The sequence below is a fragment of the Anarhichas minor genome, unplaced genomic scaffold (genome assembly GCF_050575085.1).
Source record: "Anarhichas minor isolate MPS153535 unplaced genomic scaffold, ASM5057508v1 ptg000009l, whole genome shotgun sequence".
Classification (NCBI taxonomy): Eukaryota; Metazoa; Chordata; class Actinopteri; order Perciformes; family Anarhichadidae; genus Anarhichas; species Anarhichas minor.
Window position 1 is genome coordinate 3,152,808 of NW_027466455.1, and position 21,608 is coordinate 3,174,415.

Below are 21,608 nucleotides of genomic sequence, written 5' to 3' on the forward strand. Positions count from 1 at the left end.
GCGTTCCAATACTCCCATACATCCGTACTACCATACTATTTAGTACACCAGGAAAAGATTTAACATGTCCAAATACACAGTAAATTCAGTCTGCCAAAAATACCAGGATGTTCTATTACATCTGGTTGCATTTTTTTTGGTTGCGACATTTTGGCCGTCGCCATCTTGGTTTTTAGCCATTGTCATCTTGGCTTTGTGCAACCAGAGGTGACATGCCTCTGCTTAAAGAGACAGGCGCTAAACAGACAGAGGGTGAATATTGGTGCTGCAGCAATGTGTTAAGTGTTAACAGTATTAACCATTAACTTCAATGTACTAATGTGGTTTTTTTGTACATGAAAGCATGTAAACATGTTTGAGCATACCCAGAAATTAAAAGCATGAACCTGAAAATGAGCCAAATATGTGACCTTTAATATTGCTTGTTCATTGCATTGTAGTACTCCTATTGTACGCAGGGTCAACTCAAAGTGTGCTGAAGCTGCCTTTAGTGTTTAGTGTGGCTCCAGGAACACTGCTGTCAGTCAAATATATTGACACTTTTGGGTGTGTTGCCATTAAAGTTGCACAGACATCAATGGTCCCCAGAATTCTACAGAATCTGGTGATTCAGACTTCTCTTCTAGCGCCGCCGTGAGGTTGAAATTTAGATTTTTGGTATCCTGTTGGGACTGTCAACCGGACAACTCTTTGACGGCTTGCCATAAAGTTTAAGATATGAATTGTAATCACTTTGGCTGTCCTTTCAATTTTCATCTAGCGCCATCATCCAGTGAAAATATATCACCTGCAATCGCACGCGAGTGATTTTGTTTAAATTCAGTTGGCTTGCAAAACATTTTAAAGCTACCATTGAGGTGTAGTAGTAATAGTAGTACTTTAAAGTATTTGTTACTACAGTTTGAAAAATTTGTTCTTAATTAAATAGTTGAACAGGGCATGTGAGGGCCAATATATTCCTGGGCTCACTGTCACACAGTGGGAGAGCCACTGGCTCCATGGGAGTTGGCCCCTCCGGCTTGCTGTGTGGAAACAGTGAGCTTCCTTCTGTTGGCCCTTTGATGGCTCCCGCTACCCTCCCTCCTTCTGTGCCCCATCGCTGCCGTTTGTTTGGACACCAACCCCCCCCCCACACACATACACACGCACACACACACAGTAACCCACACAGCTAACCCCACCCTCCTCACAGTCTGCTGAGTCAACGCTTGTGCAGGAAGGATGCAGTTGTTTTTGCGGCCCCCGGCTCAGGGTTGCTTGGTCGGTAGGGTGGGGGTAGGGTCTGGGGGGGGTAGATGAGGCGGCTGCATTTACACGACAAAATGGACTGTTTGAAAACAAAAAAAAGAAAGCAGGAGGAAGAGGAAAGGGGCTGGACAAGTGTGCCGGCTACTCGGTCTATGACGGGAACACCTCTCCACAAACCTGCAGCGTCTTGTACTTATCGGATTCAACTACCAGGACTACAAATATCAGGACTACAAATACCAGCACTCGTCTTTCAGGTTTGCACGAGTCGTTGCCTATAAATCAACGAGAGACGCATCCACATGGAAATTTCTTTTTATATTGCAAAATACAGAAAGTAAAGAACTCAATAAGTGCAAGGAGTCACAGCATCCGGACTACAAAGGAGGAGTTCCGTTCTGTGAAATGATAGAAAGATGAAGGGGAAGCACTTTGAAATATTTCTCCTCAAAGAAAGCGCAGGATTTAGTTTTCCTTCTGGTAAACAAAGGACTGTGTTTAACAGTGAATGCCGTTGCAGATTTGCCGGATGTGGAAAGTCTTTCAGGCTTTTCATCTCGGATACGGAGAACACAACAAGCCCAAACAAGGGTTGCTCTTTTATAATTGAAATATGAACTTTATTTTACCCATACAAAATAAAAAGAATGTTAAAAGTTTACAATACAGTGTCAACTTCAACCGTCTATTCGGAAACATTTCATACTGAGACTGACGCGTTAATGGGAGCCTCATCTCTGTTTTCAATGGATACATTTAAAACAATCTAAAAGAGGAGGGGAAAAAAAAAATGTTAACGATAAATTTACTCAAAAGTTGGGGGGGGGGGGGGGTCAGAATAGAAATGAGAGAGGACAAAAGGAGACAAACAACTTTAAAAACAAAGTTATGGTCCAAGAGTCACAGTATACTTCTGATGGGCAATTCAGGTTAATTTAATGGTCGTATAAAAAAAAAAAAAAAATACAAGACCCAACTGCCAGAGCAATAACCTGTGACAGCGTGAGAAACAAACAAAGTGTACATCATGAACCTGGTGATATGGGTGACTTCATGGCGGTGGTTGTGGAGGTTTACAGTTCTCTTGATAAAAACGTGAATTAAAAATAGAAACCAATTCCCAAAAAGCTGTGGTTTAGCTAACCTACAGTAAAAATACACCTGCTTCCCTGTTTATGTTACAGCCGGACAACTGGAGAGACAAAGCCGGGAAGTACACGTCTGAACAGCAGTGTTTCACAGCCGATCAGACTCATCTCGGCTCGGAGCCTTTGTATGAGCACCACAGGCCGTATTAAGGCTCGATCGACCACTTCTTGTTTTCAAGCCGACCTTGGGCGACTCATTTGTTGACTTCATAAGTCTACTGCGGAGGACTGAGGGAGAAAGAAAAGTGCCAAAAGAAAAAGCTACAAGGCAACACAAACTACACCTATCCTGTCTGCGGGGGCTCATGGCCAAAATAGTGACGACTGACGGTTTTTTATAGTCAAAATAGAACAACTGACTCGTTAAAAAACATCCTCGTTGGATTCTCCTCTACAATAAAATAAAAACTTTTTTTTTTTTAAAAAGAAAAGAAAATTAAAACACAATGTACAACCAGTTTTCGGTCTCCTGCGATGGCTCCTCCTCTTCGCTTTTGGCGTGATGAAGAGTCTTTCCCTCCTCTGCTGAGAGCAGCCGCCGCAAGAACAACTTAAGAAATCGAAAATAATGCTGGAAGAGTGTACGTGTGTGTGTGTGATTGGTGTAGGAGGAGGAGGAGGGAGCTAAGAGTCATAGTCTTCGTCGTCGTCGTCGTCGTCGTCCTCCTCGTTTTTGTGCGGCTCGGGGGCTGGGGGAGGGGGGGCGAAGTCCATGCCGCCCTGGGGCTGTGCGGGGGCCATGCTGCCCATCTGCATGTACTGGGGGGGTGCGTTTGGGCTGTGGGGGAAACAGGCAGAGGTGTAAACCAGATGTTAGGAATCAATCAAATGAAAAACACTCTCACGAGGTACTATGCGCTATGCGCTATGCACTATGCGACACACGGCCTCTTCCCCGTTTACCACCAGCTCTGTGCATTAAACACAAACCAACTAACCAATAGTTTGCAAAGCTGGAGTAGAGATGCACGCCCCAGAGAAAAGCTGGTTGAAAGAAGAAGCACACCTACTTTGAAGCATAATGAACTGGCTTGGATAATAACAGGTTTTTGGATATGCAAATATCTCGACGACGACCTTTTCAGGAAGCTGTTTGAAGGAATGAAAGAGGGAGGCTGTGTTCACACGCTGGGAAACTTTGAAACACATTGTGACGCAAAGACAAAAATAAATGGCACAAGTGGATCCCGCGGTTCCACTTTTCCATATGTTGTCGTGATAAGCAACACGTTAGGCCATCGACACCCGTCAAACACAGCCCAGAGGGGCGTCGACGTTGGATTCACCGCCCCGGTGGTGAGGATGCGGCATGGGGTTGTTTCATGTTAATCGGAATATGTACGGCTACATGCAAACATGAATATTAGTGGAAAACTCATTTTCATTAACCATGTAAACACAGCTTATAAGAAATATTGACTATATCTGAATATGGGGAAAAAACGTAATATTTGGTACTCATTCATTTATGTCATTTTGCTCCCGAGCATGATGAAGCAACAGAGAGTTGAAGATAGAAGAATGTGTGTGTGTGTGTGTGTGTGTGTTGTTGCTAGAATTGGCACGGCTGAAAGTTGAAAACACCAGGGACGAGGCCGCTGGTTGTGTGTTATTTTAAACTACTTCATCCTGGCGTACCAACAGGGAAACATGATTAGTTTTGACTGATTTGACATAAGAATCTCCCTAACAAGTTCAAATGGGCTCATAATATTTGAATGGTTTATTTAAATGGTTTTCTACTCTTTGAGAATAAGGGAGGCAAACATGCCTAACATTGTGCTGCTGAAGCCTTTTTGTTTATCCGACGACGTTCAATGCAGTGATTGTTTTGTTAACTAAGACGAAATATGTTCTTCAACAACCTTTTCATCCACGACTTAGAAGAAACGACGATGAGAAGGCACCGACGTCATTGAATACCAACTAGGGGTGGGGAAAAAAATCGATACAGCATAGTATCGCGATATTTTGCTTGGCGATATTGTATCGATACACGGACGCCAAGTATCGATATTTTATTATATATATTAAAAAAAATAAAAAAATAAAAAATTACTAGAAAAATCAAATTAATTGCGTTTTCAGTCCACTAGATGGTGCTGAGTTGTTTTCTGGTGAGGTCAGGAAAGGTCCCGGGTCAGCGTGATTGGTAGGAAGTTGGTCAAAACAAAGATAGAGACATCTGGCCTCACAGCGGGGTAAAATCTGCCAACAGTAGCCAGGCTCATGGGGAGAGTGCAGCACATAACTGTCTCTCTGCCCTTGACGTCCACGCATCGCAAGTTATACTGAGTTATATAACTCTAATATCCTACTTATATTAGTTATAGTTCATATACTGAGTCCACACGTTTACATTTAGTTAAGTTGGACTATGTAGTAATACAAACAGTTCAGTTTGTCAGGTTCATGCAACATTTATGACATTGTTGGTCAGTCTGTCTGCTTGGCAATCCTATTTTGCTGCAATAAAAATGATTGAAGTGAGAAGAACAGACTGAAAACTTTATCTTATTAGATAAAACATGTTGACACAGTTTTCCTTTGGGGACATAATTTGAAGTTGAAAAAAGTAATAAATCGCAATATAGGCCTATGGTATCGCAATACTCAGAATATCGCAGTATCGTGAGAATATCGTATCCTAAGTATCGTGATAATATCGTATCGCGGGACCTCTGGTGATTCCCACCCCTAATACCAACGCGGACAATATCAAACACAACTAAGATGTGTTTACTAAATAAAAAGTAACCAGAGTTGCTCTTTTGGTTCATGACCTTTGACCTTCTCTTCCCCTCTCTGTCTCAAACACACCGTGAACCGTGGCAGAGGCCCTCAGTCCGTCTGTCCTTCTTCCTCAGTCCTGTGTAATGCATAACGCTGGAGGTTTGCAGGTCGGTTGGTTGATTAGCGCATATTTTTGCATGTCGGTCGGGCAGATTGATTGACTCTCAATCAAATAGTTGCCAGTGATTATTGAATAGTACTCTTGCTTGAAATGCCCATGCCTAGGAAGTTGCATTGTTAATCATTCAACCTGTGTTTGTCATCAGATAATGATCATATAACATAAAATAAGTTATTGGGACGCACGCGGTCTGGGTCCGTACCTGTGGAACCTGGATGCAGCCTGCAGGTTTGTGCTGGACTGAGAGCCGTCCTCCTCGTCCTCGTCCGTCTCGCTGTCTTCAGAGTCATCCTGTTTCCGTCACAACAAACACACCAGTCAGCCCATCGACCTCAAACACACACCAATCATTGCAACTGGGTGGAGTTCAATTAGATCCTCCTGCGTGTGATGATAATTTATGTTCATAACTATGAAGCTGTAGATAGCTACTGGTCCATGTAAACACGCCCCCACCTCTTGCTCCGACTCTGTGCCAGACAACTTCTTGTCCTTGCCTTTGGAGCCAGCTCCCCCATTCTTACGGCCAGACCCTGGTTTTCTACCCCTGGGGTCAGAAAAAGGAAAAAGAACAAAGCGTTATGTGCATCTTTCAGATAAACAGAGACAATTCTGATGTGGTCAATACTGCTGGTGAAAGGACTTCCAGCTCTTTATACTCAAAGACACAGCGTCTCCGCATGCCTCACTCCCATAGCTGAGACTAATGTGTCTCAATATTAGGAGCGTACAAGCACTTTAAATCGGATCTGCCACTCTTTAGTGAAAAGAAGTTCATTTGTGTGTAATTATCTGCCAGGCTCTCTGCTTCAATTCAGCTGCAGTGCGTGATTTAACAGTCAATACTGCTTCTTCTTCTCTACAATCCTCAATAATTAGTGCAACCCTCTCTCTTTATTTGCCTTTTTTTTAGTTGATCTACAATCACCAAACAGAAGAAAAAAACAGTGATAGGGTCAAAATCGTTAGGATGACAAACGTATGGCTTTGGTCAACTTCTGTTTCCAGCAGCAGCGGTTCCTGGAAAAGGCCAAGATGACTCTCCTTGAGTCCATATAAGGAGTTGAGTCCTGTTGAGTGATTCACTTCTTAATTGTGTGGGTGCGTGCGCTTATCACAAATGACTGCATGGATTGACAAATCAAGCGACCAACAGGATTAATGAGTCAAAATCAGCCATTTGATCCTGGGCCAGCAGTGCATGTGGAACAGGACCTTGCAGATCTGACTTTCCCTGAGTCAACAAAACTTTACAGTGTTGACTGTTTAGACCCTTTAACAGTCTGTAAACAATGACGAGGTATGCAAGTGTGCGCACGTAATTTGACAGCGAAGTGCAACATCTTGTCAAGCTATGCAAGAGCATTAACCAGCAAAGACGGCCAATGCAACCTGAACAAATTGACTTTCCAGATCTGTGTATGTGAGCATTTGTTTTATCAGTCAACAAGTTGAATTGCTCGTCGCCGCCAGTGTTTCGGTGTAATGAGTGACCGTGTTAACTGGTGACTCTCAGACAAATTCCGTGGTTGCTCGTAGTGACGGCAGCTGTTTAAAACACCAACAGAACATGAAGGTGTCCTCGTAAAAAGCCTTCAATCAATTTGAAATACATACTCGTCGCTGTTTATTGTCTACGACAACCATTTAAGTAAGTTACCACAAGCAACCACGGACGCATTCGTCTGAAAGTCAACAGGTAACACGGTCACTCGTTGAACCGAAACACCTGTTGAACTGAAACGGTCGAGATCCTGTCGGAATTCTGTAGAACACGAGTCCGCTGATGGAATATGATGAATGATGCTGGAAAGTTTTAATTCAATGTTTAAAGCTCACTAACTGGTCTGGGTGGCTGGGGCAAAACGCTACTTCCGTTGCCAACATGCACACGCATATATCTGACAACATTGGCTGTAAAAGGGTCTATACCTACATGTTGCCGTGTGCACGAGTGTGTGAGACACATACCTGCGTGGCACTTTTTCTCCCCCCCCCTCCGTGTGGTTCTCTTCCCCCTCGCCCTGCATGTCCGGCACCGTTGCAACCAGGTCTTTCAAGAAGTCAAACTGTTGCTCCAGCTCAATACACTGCTTTCTGTGGACACACAATCTTAGATGAGTACATTGCTTTCTCAACAGACCTGCATGCATTCTGAGTTGACGATAAAGTCTAAATGTCACACAGACAAAAAGATAAATGAGGCTATATATTCATTTTAAAAAGGAAGTGAGCATCTTTTCAGTCAAATGTGTCCAAAATCAAATAACTTTAATATGATTTCCTGTTATTATCCAGCTGCCTGATAATAATGCAAGTGGTATGTCAGTCACAATGAACTGAGCAGAGGATGCATCCCAAAGTAGTCGAACTCCAAAGCATTGCAATAGAGAGCAGATCATTTATCAAGACACACACACAAATACAGAAACTTACAGATGCGATGTTGTCATCGTCTTTGCATTCCTAGACTGGGTGACTTGACAGGCCTTTGTAAGCAATGATTCCAAAAAAAGCTCCAGGGCTCTCGCTGACATCTTAAATTAAGGAAATTAGGATGTAGGAGGTCTGTGTTTTTTTTTTTTTTTTTTTTTAAATACTACCCGAGAGAATAACTTGTACACAGAGTCAGGCTAGGGCTGACTAACGGTCCCCCCCCCCCACTATCGATTCATCTGTCATAAAAAAATAAAATAAAATGAATTGTTAGTCTAGAAAATGTATAATGCAAAAGTTAAAATATTCCAATTGGAGAAACCTCAACCAGCAACGGTTTTGCTTGCTTTATCAAACTAAATAGTTGATGTATTGTTACATTAACTGACATTAACTATTGTTACATTAACTGACTGGTTAATCAAGGGCTTGTTTCATCTCACAGTCAGAGCTTTAGCACAAGGTCCTTAGACTACATGAAAGGTGCAGTTCATATAAAATCATTTCGTGAATCCAAAGCACATACAGATGATCGAAACCTTGGTACATGCACAGAAGAGATTTTGGGCAGGAAGGATACAAATAATAACAGGTACTGCTGCAGCCACTTTGCCTATTTCTTCATCTGTCTGCATAATCTTCTTAATTCGTGCCTGTAAGGAGAAAAGGTTCAGTGGTACGTACGTTGTGTTTGTACAATGCCTGTCAATACATAGACACATTTTATATGAAAAATAAGACTTTGAGACAGATTTATGGATCAAAACTCAACGCTCGCTAACTAAATTACATGACAACAAGATACAGTGAACTACAACATATTTCTGAGTCGTCGCTATCATAAGACGACTTTAATAACATACATGTTTAAAACTATTTACTACCGGCGTGTTGATGAGATATTCTACAGTGTTTGCAATGTGAATACCTCAAAAACAGACAGCCCAGATTTACAACAGTTAGCTAGTTTCACTTAGCTTGGCATGCTAAAAACAACGATAACTGGTGGACATGCTAGCTAACTTACGTCTCACGCCTCAAATGTATCATAGCTAACTCTGGGGTGCAAAGTAAGCTGGCCAATTTATTAAATCAACGACGTTGGTATAATGACACTAGTGCATTTTACATTTGAGTAGTAAAGGCATGCGTTTGTTAGTTAGCTTGTTAGCACTCTGGGCAACAAAATAGGCCGAATCCCAGTTGAGCTAGCTAGACAAGTTAGCTTTCCTTCATACAGTTTGCTAACGTTGCCCAGTCTTAACACCGGTTCTGCCAAGTTTAGACTTACCGGAGGGAATCTGGCGTTGTATTTCTTCTTTTTGCTTGGCATAATTAAATCAATTAGATGGCTAACTCAAAATAAAAGGCAATATATACTGGAATATTGGTCTATATCATACATAAATCACCTCCTCCGCGCACACACTAGATAGCGATAGCTACCCTGCTAACTCGTTAGCACGTCGTCACTCGTTGCCTGGCAGGTCAGCGTAGTTCCGCAGGGTCACAGCGCCGTCATTTTTGGACCAACTTTGTACTGAAGTCTAATGTAAAATGACGTTTTTTATTTTTTTAGCTAATAATGTAACACGGTTGCACTTCATAACTACACAAAATTAACACTAACTAATTAAGTGCTTGCATATTTGCGGTTACATATAACTATCCGGGGAATCTGGTATATTGTCATTTAAGAGCAGACGTAGGTTAATTAACAGTTAGCTAAATGCCGTAAATTGTAGATTAAATCTCATAAATTAACACTACTTGAATAAATAAACCTCTAATTTGTCGTAATTAACAAATCTACTATACTATGCTACTTTATTTCTGTGCCGAATTTATCAAATAGTTTTCATTTCCGGGGTACGTGATTCACCATTACATTAGTCGATAGACAAGGTTATTCAGTTAAACTGTCGGGCATGTATTTGGATAGAGTTATTCATACTCTTTGATACCGAGTATGTGTGATAGTGAGGATACATTGCGCTGCTAACGGTAGCGCAATTGCACGAATAGACGCGCAGTACAACCAAACGGCGGCTAACTTCACCACCGCAGTCGGCTTATGCGGAAGAGCAACACAGGACAACGAACTCCAACATCCACGGGTAGGTTAGACCTCAGCGGCCGAAGTTTGCGAACAATGTGCAATAATTCCTGTTGTTACAAGGTTAGGTGTGGTCAACAGCTGGCTGTAAACAGCTAACCTAATTAGTCAAGAAGGCGAACATGGACGATTGGTAATATGGCTAGCTAGCTGGCTAGCTAGCTGGCTAGCTACAATTAGGCTGAAGCCTAGCAATTAAACACTTCTTGTTTAGCCACATGCCAACTGTAGACAACACACAAACGAAATGGATAATTTATTTTTTTTGTAAAAGAATAGGCGATAGACAAACGTTAACGCTAGCTATTGAACAAGTGTTGCTAATGTGGCAGGCTAACGTTAGTAGGTGACGTTAGCAGCGCTAGTAAACATCCGCAAACTATCCAGCGGTCTGTCCACTTTTGCCTTGATTTAGAAGTAGCGCAAACTATCAGAGAGTTTGCACCTATTTTTAAACATCGAGTTTAATACATAACACCTCCCTCTTTTCTACAGGATAAGTTCCAGGACTAGTTAAATAGCCACACACTGACAGCACTATGGAGGAGGAAGGGGCCCCTGGAGATGGAGAGGTGGTGACCCCTGTTGCTGCAGAGGTGGTGACCCCTTTTGCTGCAGAGACTTATGCTGCTGAGGCCATGGCTGCAGACATGGACCCCTGGATTGTGTTTGACTCGAGAAAAACTCCCAGATCCGAGTTTGATGGCTGGCTGGAGAGCAACGGGCCCTCACAAGTAAACAGATTTGGTGATGAGGAAAGTGGAGTTAGTCCTGTGGGGTGGATCGCTGTGCTGGGCCTGAACCACTGCCTCATCACTGGGGATGTCACGGGTCTCCAGGAGAGCTGGGAGAAACTTTTGGCCAGCGGCCGGCCTGTCAGCTTCCAGACAGTGAAGGAGCTGGCCCTGAACCACGGAGTGCTCTCGGGCAAATGGCTGATGCACTTGGACTCTGGTTTCAAGTTGGACCACGCCTGGGAGTGTGTGGCCAGAGCAGCCCTGGATGGCAAGATCTCCCTAGTTAAAGTCAGTCCCCATAATCCCAAGGCTGAGGGCAAGCAGGTCATTTGTGCCTATAACCAGAACTTCACTGACGAAAGTGAGGTCATAAGGCTGGACAACGTCATCCGGGCCACAGGAGTCAAATGCTCCCTCGCATACAAGCCAGACGTGTACACATACCTGGGAATCTACCGAAACAACCGCTGGAAACTGTGTCCAACCATATATGAGAGCAAATTTGACCTCGAGCGTGTACCCCGGCGTTCCCACATTGTCAACAAAGTCACCAATCTAGAAGTAACATAAGTCTGTCAGAACAGGAGGCACTTGGCGATCCCATGAGCTGGGTTGTGCAGTACATCTCACTGACCGAAGGGTTTTAAAAGTCAATGGTTGAATTTTGATCTGAAGTTCTTCTTTTTGGCAACAAAAAACATACATTAAACCTAATTTCAGTCTGTAATATTTCAGAAGTGACCTAAATTATTGTCACATTTTTTTTTTTATTGATTAACTTGTAAATACAAGTTAAAGTATTTGTGTTCTTGATGTTCTGTTCACACTTACCTGATGGAAGAAATCCTTTGTATGCACAGAGGGAAATGTTTTTTTTTATGTTCATTTATCATTTGTTAGATTTTATTTTTTGGTTTGTATGAAACCATCATAACAGAGTTGCCAAATAAAATCTACTTTTGAAGACCATCTTAATATGTTGTGGTTTTTATTGCCAAGAAAAGTGTTTTGAAATTTTGACAGAATGAATAATTAATTACAGCAAGAAGGCATATAGTGTAATCAGCTTACATCATACCAGTACAAAACAGCATCTTTTACTACAGAGTAAAGCAAATTGACCTACAGGTCTGAAACAGTTAGAGTTAAACTGCAGCCATTATTCACAAAATAACTGTAGAACAACTGATGAGAGAGCAGAGGAAATTCTGCAGACACAAAAGCAAGATCTGATGCAGCTCCACGACCATCTCTGCTATAAGCATGTACTTATAAATGTTGCTTGTTTGATAACTTCTGTGTAGACCTTCATTTGGTTCGTAACACATTACTACATTTTGTTGAGACTCAACAAAGGCACCTGTATGAGAAGGTTGTCAGTTACTGCCGACCTTCAGAAAACATTCCAAAGGAATACATGGGGATATTAAATCACAAGGACAACGGGACTATTTGCATAGACTGACCTCAGACCTAATTACCTGCTGAGAATACCTACCGCTTTGTTTGAAATCAAAAGGCAGACCAAACGTACACATTTCAGAGTGATAATCACAGTAACACTGACGGGAGCTACCAGAACGGCTAAAATAACGAGTACATGTTCCACAGGAAAACATTTGGGCAGATGCCTTCAGCAATAGATCTGCTCCTTTATAAATTGATGCTGAACAAGAGCGATGAAATATGAATATGGGCAGTCCCGTCTTTTATCATTCCTCAGTGAAACTGTATATAAAGACCGGGCAAAACCCACTAATTGAACACCATAAAGAGTCTTTGCTGGTGTATCTATAGGCCACAGTGCTACATTCTGCCTCTTACAGCTCTATTAGATCCACCTCGTTTCCTTTTTTGTCTTTTCTAACAAAAAGGTCTTTAAGTTCCGAACATTAAAAGGGCCAATACGAGTGGTTTATGTAAATATGTTCGTAAAAAAAATCCCTTGGACACACTTTAAGTCGGGTGTCCTGAAACGAACCCAGCTTGGCTTCCATTGTTAAAAATGGAAATGAGACGGTCCTCGTCAGCGGACATCAACTCGTCAAACTCATCCAGCATAGCGGGCCGGTGGTTGCTGTTGCTGCACGCGATGTCAATCATGCCCTCGTTCTGGAGCAGGTTGACGATGCTGTTGGGGTAATTCATCCAGGTGCTTCCTGGGAGGCTGGCATGGTCAGAAGTGTTCTGGGATGCTGCGCTGTGGGCCGCGGTAGAAGAGCTGGGCGGGGCGGCTTGTTGACATGAAACTTGCGCCAACATCGAGGCGCCGTTTCCACTCTCGTTCATGAGGGCGGGGTTCAGAAGATCCTCAAAGTCATCCATGTTCAGGTTGTCCAGGACGCCTTGCCCCTGGGCTTCGGAAAAGCTAGGGAACTCTGGGATATCGTCGTCCGCAAGCGGTGCGTCCACACGGAACTGAGAGCCCGGGAGGGTGAAGGGGATGCCGGTCTGTGAGGAGGCAGAGCTCCCCTGAGAAGCTGCCGTCTCCTGGGCCATGGCCGAGGAAAGGTTGGGGAAGAACTGATGAAGGTCTGACAGGTTGACGGTTGAGAAGTCCTGGTTGGCAGTGGACGTGATGGTAGAGGAGCAGGGGGTAAAGGTGGGCACTGGAGTGGCTTTGGGCTGGGGGCCCAGGTTCAGGCTCTCCATGATCCTCCACGTCTGGTTTGTAGTTGCAGCCGAGATGGAAACCTCGACCTTGGGCTGGACCGAGAAGACCTGGCCCGGTTGAAATGAGTAGGAATGCTGGGGCTTTGCTCCACTGGCACCAGGGGGCACCGCAGCTGCTGGAGACACACACGACCAGTGTTATTGCTGCACATATTCAAATGCCACCTCTACGTCTTTAAGACAAATCAAACGGACTTACCAACTTGTGCATTCATCGATGGAGGCTTGGCTGTGACAGTCCGCCTTGCCGGGCTTATGTGCCGTCTATCTTGTGGCATAGACACTGTATTCAAACGGACATGGTTACATTACATTTCAACAAAAAATCACTTCATCTATATACTTTATTATAAATACTGTATAGAAGTGAGAGTGAAAAAAACCCCAGCTCATCAACGTACCACTAGCTAGCATGGGCCCCAGCTTCAGGTTCTGGAACATGTCCCCTGTACGCTTCCTCTTCTCACTCAGCCTGTATTCATCTACAGGGGTCATTTTTAATAAGCAGTTAGTGTGGGTTTCTCTCTGGTATTTTGAGAGGTGTTTAATATCCTCAGGAAAAGCTTACATTAGTAATTTATTTGACATCATATGGAGTGATGGGAACATTGCCTCTCACCTGGGTCGGCCGGCAGGTACTGGAAGTCCATCGGCTCGCTGACCTCGCGGTCAGAGGGCCGGCGGAGCTGCATCTTGACTCTAATGGGCTCGCTGAGGTTAGTGTCGCGGTACGGCGGTGTGCGGAACACAATGGCCACCTGCCTGTGGACGTCAGCCTGGGAGAAAGTGCCCTTCCCCTCCCAGGAGTCCTGGAAGAAGCGCACCTCGATGTCCTCTACAGGGGAACAGGAAGAAAAAGAGAAGAGATATTGCAAGTAAGTGAAAAAGAGGAAGAGAAAGAGTTCACACGGCGCAGGGAGGCTGAAGGTTTAAAGAGTTCTATCAGCGTCATGATGCACTGCCAAAACCATCACAAACACAGTGGGAGGCAGTTAATTGTCACGATACACATGTGGCATGTTAGTAATTTATTAGAAAGTAGGAAACATGAGAAGTGTACAGCGGAATAGAGGAAGAAAAGCTTTTGGTTCGTGAAAGAAGTCACTCGGAGCCAAAGTGTCTGCTTTGCATTACGCAACAGATGCTGTGACCGCCAACGAAACCTCACAAGTGCAACAGTGGCGGAGGCCAAAAATATCACTTCGTACTGGTTGTATGGATGATGTGTTATCTGAGAGCAGAGTTTTTTTTTTTTATGAAATGTATATTTAAAGCTGCATTCTTTTTCCCCCCTTTTGGCCACAGAATCAAGCTTAAAACACAATTGTGGCATTATTAATGAAGATATGTTGAACATGTTAGCAAACGCTAGTTGCTGACTTGGCCTGCTGTTTGGTGCTGGACACGTAGCGTACGCTAGGTTTTTAGAGGGTTTTTAAAATGTTTCAGCTAAAAACAGCTTCCTGCTGCAGCTGGTGATGGCAGAGTTTGCGGGCAGGAAACCAAAACAACGAGTTAAAAGAGGCTCAAACACACACGCCACAACGCTCTGCAGTTGTAAAGAATTAATTGGCTATGAAAGTTTTACTGTAGTTTATGACTATTTCCTCATCTCCACTGGTAGAACATAGAAACCCACTGTGAACATAAAAGATAATCACCGGATGTAGTACACCTTAATATGAGAGTCAATAGATACTTTATATCAGTATTTCTGACCAAAGCACACACAGTACAGGCATGTTGTACCTTTTTGCACTTTGTCGCACAGCAGAAAGATTTCATCCCCTCCTTTGCAGCTGCCAGAGTTGCGGTTGACTCGGCAGATCTTCAGCTCAGCTGTGTTTGGGGCCCCTTTAGGACAGATAAAGCATTCATGAATACATAAAGATACAAATTAATACCACACAAAGGCTTTCGATTTACACCAGACATCTTTTAAATGAAGAGGAATTTGGGCTGCGACTGACAAGTCACTATCACAGACCTTAAGCAGCCAAAAGAATGATGGTTCCCTCTGTATAATTCATTTTTACTGGTCTTTTCTGTTTGTACATAAATGCACTGGGAGCGGTTTCTACTGTTTCTCATGACTTTGAGCAGTTTGCCTTTTGCTTCACTTTGTCTACTGTGAATTCAAAAGTATGATAATTGAATTTATCATGACTGACTGCAGCTCATTTGTAAAAGCCAGCCAGGCTTTAATTTGAATAGCGGATATCACATTCCGAAAGTGAAACACCACCAAAATGGAAACAATTATTCACACTAACGATCGGAGCAACGGACAGATCTATGAATCAGAGCCTCAGCTGAGACACAGCACCGTGGAGACTCCTGACATAACACATAACCTTACTAATCTGAATCCAGAAAAACACGTGCTAAAAAAAGGACAATATGTATTTATTATCTTGATGAGACATGCACACTAAACACACTTAAATGTACAGAGAATTCCAAGATGTTTTGGTGAAGATATTTCACATTCATGTAATTTCAACATTAACTTTCTAAAATGTTGCAAACATATTTTGAAAATGACTTCAGGGCAACAGCCTACGTTCTTTATACATACACCATCTCTAAATAGAGCTGTGCATTGGGTAAGCATTTGAGTTAAGAAGCGCTCAGCAACTGAAGAGGAATTGATCTGATTGAGGCTAGTTCTTGTAAATACCTTAAAGCTTACAAGAAAGGTTCCAACGCAAAGAGGAACAAAGAGTGTCTGAGGGATTTGAAGGTTCCAGAAGATGTAAAGGTTGGAGTGGGAACCTGCTTACACAGATACTGGTACTTCATAAAAATCCAATATAGGTTTATCAGCTGAAAACAAATCCTGTAAAAAAGTAGGGCACAGAATACATGTTGTATATGTGCTTGTGTGTACACGTGTGTGTGTGTGTGTGTGTGTGGCCCACTCACTGTTGTCAAAGATGGGCTGCGATACCACCGGTTCCAGAGGAATCAGCTCCCCTGAAGCCAGAGTGATGAAGGCCTGGAAGCAAAGCCGAACCGAGTTCAGGTCAAACTCCTCCTCCCACACCTTCGCCTCGGGAACTGCAGGAGGAAAGGGCGGGGTGCACAATCAGGCAGAGCACGGCATCCTGTCCTATGTAGGCTATCAGTATTTAAATCAGTAACAAATTACACTACCTGTTACTGTAACTGTAAACCTCACATCCAGCTGGATGTCAGTCAGATTGTTTTTTCTGTCGGCACTTTCATTGCTTTATCTCTGATGTGTGTTCAGTGTAGACGAGACTACACCATGGTGGCTATCACTGCTAACGCTAACTACCCAGTTAGCTAGTTCTTAACACAGCACGGGTAAAAGCTAAACTGGCTACAGGTTTAAAAACAAACGTGTTGTATAAATAGACGGACACAATTATACAGTGAAGATATCTCACTCTCCATTAAGCGTATCCATGACAGAGTAGCTAGCTTGACATTAGCCAAATAGCATCTGTCTAGCTACAATATTTTACCATCGTCTTGTAGAAGAACAGACATTTTTAAGCTAGTTTCTTAGCCTTGCTAGTTAAAGCAAGCTAACAAAAAAATGTTACCGCAAAGTTAGTCAGCTAGTTGAAGAATGGGTATTTTTAAAACATGAAATAATGACAAGGTTTTAAAATTCCCCCTTTTTTTAAAGTCATTGAGTAACTGACAGAAATATCTGTAGTAGCTCAGTGAAATAATAGTGTTTACATTTGAGTGGAACTCAAGGGACTCTCTCATTGACGTTTCACACACTGATAGATTTAGCAGAGAAAGGCCAACACAGAAAGTGCTTTGTGTCGCACACTCCTCTTCCTGCACCACCACTTACTGTTGAAGGGGTTATTATTGGTCTGCAGCCTACAAGTGATGGCCTCATTCACATCCTTCTTCTTGACACACTGAATGCCCAGGTTCTGAAAACTGAAAGCAAATACAGTGTAAGACCGAAACCAAGAGACCGAAACCACTGTACGTGTACTTTCTAATTTGATATCATGAATTACTAATCTCAGATTTTTTTTTAGGTCAAACTAAACACCAAACACATGGTGTGAGTTTCTGACAGTTTCATGCCTAAAAGGGCTGACTGATGGCAAGGTAAAGCGGTGAAAATATTCCAAATATAGCCTACACTTCAACTGATATTCATTTCTTTATGTGTCGAGAATAGGTTTTGCTGCAGCCCCCGTCCACAGCAGTGGAAAAATACTTGACTTCAAGTACACTACCAACAGATGAAGATGACATATAATAATATAAACTTTTAAAAAAACGATTATTTGATCAGTATTTATTATCCAAGTCCGTATCCTTAATGTTCACCAGACATCTTTGTCATTTAGCTCTATTCTAACCTTCTATCAGTGCATTATAGCACATTTTTCAATGTGAAAAACAGATGACTAATATGAAAAGGTGCACTTAATCACTCTGCATCGCAATACTGGCAGTGAAAGGCAGTACACCCCGTTTGTTTGAGCTTCCTCACACTCGTGATAAAGACAGAGAGACAAACATAGCTCCCTCTGCTCAGATACACAGGTTAAATGATGCAATATTAAGTTTAAACATTACGTAATTAAAAGTATCTTGTCTGTCGCTGTGGTTTGTGCTCAACTTTGTTGTTAGGTGGGATACGCTGTTAATGTTTTACTCATCTCCAAAACCAAACTTACCAAGGCGACGGTAAACACGCCACCTCCCAAAAATGATGCCGTCCTTATCTTAGCGCAGTCTCGAAACAAACGCTACCTTGTTTTGATGTGGAGGTGAAATCCCCCCCCCCCCAGCTCAGTGTAGTTTTGAACACTGAGTTCCTCTGAAGTGCTCGAGCCACAGAGCACGGTGTCTCCGTCACATGTTAATCCACCCACTCCCTCTCCAGTCTACCTGTGTATTCGCCTCTCCTGCAGGTCGGCCTCGTAGTAGCCGTGTTTGCAGTCTTTCCCGACCAGTTCGTGGGGGTGAGGCTTGTGCGGTGCGTTCTTCGACACCAACGAGATGCGAACGCGCAGGGGGCCGCTGTAGTTGTTCAACTGTAAAGAGGAATGTGCCGCACTTGAATGATTCCAAAAGGGACATTTTCTGCTCTTATTCCACATTGTAGGGGAGGGTTAGCTTCTACACGCGACAACGATATTTTAAAAGAAAAACCTTCTGAGGTTCTGAACAAAGAGGTTCTGGTTGCAACCAGCAATGCTTCAGCCCTGATCTGCTCCTGAGTCAGTGCATGTATATTTTCAAACAGCAAATATAGTAGAGTAGTATTGTGTTATAGTAGCAATATGATAAAAAGTGAGGATTTTTTTTTTTGTATGCATTAAATGGACCACAGCTAGAAAACATGCTCAGTCTCACCTTGATGGCTGGGTGGGTCTTAGTGGTGTCGTTGCTCTTCTCTCCGGGGATGCTGCCGGCTGAACGCCCCTCACACTTGTACCTGAACCTCATCCCCCTCTGCTTCGGCTGCTCGATGATCTCTATGAAGGGGCTCGCTGCTTGGACTGCGAGAGAAGAAGAATGTGACATAACTGACATTACCCTGTATTTTGGAACGTACAAAAACACAGCGTCCAGATTGTGAAACGCCGCCCCGTCTACACTGCTTTCTCTCGAATCAGTGTGTCAACACAGAAATGTCTCCTTCATTGACCATCGGCACACAGTGTTGAAATGTTTACTCGTGACGTCCAGCGCCGGTTCATATCGAACACTGAGAATTTACGGGAAATCGCTTCTTACCTTGGTTGAGTGGGGGCAGGCCCCATCCATACACACCTGTGGTGGACAGAACACAGAACAAAAAGACATGTCAACCACTTAGTCAAAGTCTTTAGAGCAATTAGTGGTTTACCATCCACAGTGGACGACACACAGCATACAGTGGCAGCAGCGATGACAAACGCCAAAAACTGCTTTCAGCACATATTTGTGGTTTAGCAACGGTTTGTCATTCGGGCTGTGGTCTGGGTGGAAATCTACTAGACAGCGCAGCGTCCAAAGAGGTCAAAGGGTGCCGAGACACAAGGGCTTCCCGGCTAAATATAATGACTCGCCATAAACGCGGAAAAGGGAGAAGTGCAGAATAAAAGCAAACAATGTCGACGGGTGGGGTGTAGTATCGGTGTCCAATTACCCGCCTTGTTTTGCGAGGAGCCTCCATTGTAAGTGAGGTGCAGGCAGCTCTCTAGTTTCAGGTGCTCTCATTAAATTAATCGTTGAGATTCATAGAAGGACGGAGAGATGTGAGACAAGATCAGGTGGTCAAAGCTCCACCCTGCAGCTTGTAGGACGTGTTCCATGTGAAAGCACGGGCGGGATGCTTTCCAAGTTGTAACATGCCGGAGTCCCAGACCAAACTCAGAGAAAGGGGATGAAATAACAATCTGTTGGGACTTTTAGAGCTATATGATGTAGGATTAATGCAAATGAATAGGGATCTTGGAATTAGACAAAGCATTAAAGCCTATAAGTGTGTAATAATTACACTCTTGACTATTTATTTGATTGACATCCCCGCCTAGTTACTGAGCCAGATGTTGTAAAAGTGAAAGTAAATGTCTCCCACAAATTGGCCTTCACAAATCACTTAATGCTCTAATATCAGAGCTGAAGCATCTGAGACACTGATGTGTGATGTGTGAGTCACTCTCACTCCCATTGCATAACAAAGGCCTCACTGCTGTCACATAGTGTTGACTTTTTGTGATATGGATTTATTTATTATTCATTTCACTGTCCTATTGCTTTCCATATTCTAGCTAGACACAGAAAAAAAAATCACATCTATCAACATTGTCAATCTATTTTGGAAGGTCTGCGATATGGAAGAACCTACTAATAATGTATCAAAACACATGATATCCGTTACAAAAGCCTTCTATTTAATGGTGTTTGGCTTGCGGACAAAGGCAAAGTAGAAACGTGCAGTTTTTAAATCGCCATAACTCTTCTCATCGGCATAAATCTGTCTCACTAAACAGTCAGTGTCACACTGCAGCTTGCACGAAATGATGGTTCCATTCCCATCATTTCCGTCCACTAAAACGGAGGTGGGCGGTTGCGAGCAGCGTGGACCAATCTAAATATTATAGTTGTTTATTGGAACGAATGCTACCTGGTGGATTATACGTCGGGCGAAGTCAAGAGGATGTATTAACAATGACAGGGATTCGATGATATACATTGTTTATTACGTATGTCCATAAACAGACAGATGACCAGTAAATTGATGGATCTCTGAACGAGGTTTGGCATTTCCAGTGTCTCTGGACGAACCCAACAGGCCTCTTGACAGCTCGACACTGTTTGGTCAGTTCACGTCTGCTGGGTGAGTTAACTACACACAGTAGAATACACACAGCCAATGTTACATCATGTATGGCAGAGCTAGGCAGTACAAGTTCTGTCAAACGTCCAACTGCGCAAACCCAGTGATAGCGGGGCTTTCCCCTGTGCGCAAAAACAACTCCCTGTACAGTTTCACCTCCACTGTCTGAACTGAGTCAACAGGCCGAGCAAGGGAGCCCAGTTCCACTCACCGTCCATGGCTGTGTGTCCGAGTCCGACTTCCACGTCTCCGTCGACACTTCTGTTTATCTGTTGTTTGTTTGTTTGTTTGTTTGTTTGTTTTGCTTGTTTTTTCAGCTAAAATAAGCCGCATACACGACAGTGCGGACTCAGAAAACTTCTTGACATTGCTGTTCTGTCGCCTGCTCCGCTCCACCCACATCTGTGTACGACAGCGTACAGATAGTGAAGCCGGACGATGCAAGGGCAGCACACGGTTTCCGGTAAAAGTAAAGAAATAGTGCCTTGTTTTGTGTGCAGTGCACCGTTAACGTGGTGACTTCACTTTTCACTTCTGCGGCACACGAAAAGTCCACTCCATCCTCTTCAAAACGTCATTCATTAATTGCTTGTATTTTCCATTCATTTATTTTGCTTATTTATCTGAAAATGTAACTAATATATTTAATAAGATTACACATACACGTATATGCATATACAGTATATGAAGTATTTGATAATAATAATATTAATAATGTGAAAAATTGATTAAAATGTGTAATTTCAATTCAACTAAATTATAATGAGCCAAACAAAACAGAAGTACAATCTTGCCTGTAATTAAAAGTGGTGCACTTTGTGTAGTAGTTCAAAAACTATTGAAACTAAAATAAAAATCAATTTCTTATGATTTGTGTCAAACATATCAATGCCAACCCCTGAAAAAGTGTTTGATTTTTACTGAGAAAGGATATTTTGACATTAAAGTGCTTGACATTTTATATGTAATAACTTTAACACACTTGAGACTTAACTGATTA

At 42.9% G+C, this 21,608-nt stretch overlaps 3 protein-coding genes across 4 annotated transcripts; 1 reads left to right on the top strand and 2 right to left on the bottom strand.

Moving 5' to 3' along the window:
• Positions 1-1,840: 1,840 nt before the first annotated feature.
• drap1 (DR1-associated protein 1 (negative cofactor 2 alpha)) lies at positions 1,841-9,225 on the bottom strand. The gene is made up of 7 exons (XM_076087077.1): positions 9,038-9,225; positions 8,327-8,399; positions 7,747-7,840; positions 7,282-7,407; positions 5,767-5,857; positions 5,513-5,601; positions 1,841-3,174 (listed from the first exon to the last, which is right to left on the bottom strand). Exons 1-7 carry the CDS (start codon positions 9,077-9,079, stop codon positions 3,021-3,023), a joined length of 669 nt encoding a protein of 222 aa, XP_075943192.1. The 5' UTR covers positions 9,080-9,225; the 3' UTR covers positions 1,841-3,020.
• A 377-nt stretch (positions 9,226-9,602) lies between these two features.
• Positions 9,603-11,568, top strand: cunh11orf68 (chromosome unknown C11orf68 homolog). Its single transcript, XM_076087076.1, has 2 exons — positions 9,603-9,863; positions 10,358-11,568. Exon 2 carries the CDS (start codon positions 10,402-10,404, stop codon positions 11,167-11,169), a length of 768 nt encoding a protein of 255 aa, XP_075943191.1. The 5' UTR covers positions 9,603-9,863; positions 10,358-10,401; the 3' UTR covers positions 11,170-11,568.
• A 2-nt stretch (positions 11,569-11,570) lies between these two features.
• On the bottom strand, positions 11,571-21,018 carry rela (v-rel avian reticuloendotheliosis viral oncogene homolog A). Of its 2 annotated transcripts, none has more exons than XM_076087072.1 (11): positions 20,820-21,018; positions 19,021-19,056; positions 18,637-18,782; positions 18,169-18,314; positions 17,108-17,199; positions 16,198-16,332; positions 15,022-15,126; positions 13,892-14,107; positions 13,674-13,754; positions 13,472-13,555; positions 11,571-13,385 (listed from the first exon to the last, which is right to left on the bottom strand). In XM_076087072.1, the coding sequence occupies exons 1-11, from the start codon at positions 20,824-20,826 to the stop codon at positions 12,556-12,558; spliced, it is 1,878 nt and encodes a 625-aa protein (XP_075943187.1). In that variant the 5' UTR covers positions 20,827-21,018; the 3' UTR covers positions 11,571-12,555. The 2 variants fall into 2 exon arrangements, with proteins under 2 accessions (XP_075943187.1, XP_075943186.1); XM_076087071.1 differs by having other exon boundaries at positions 11,571-13,388.
• Between the last annotated feature and the right edge of the window lie 590 nt (positions 21,019-21,608).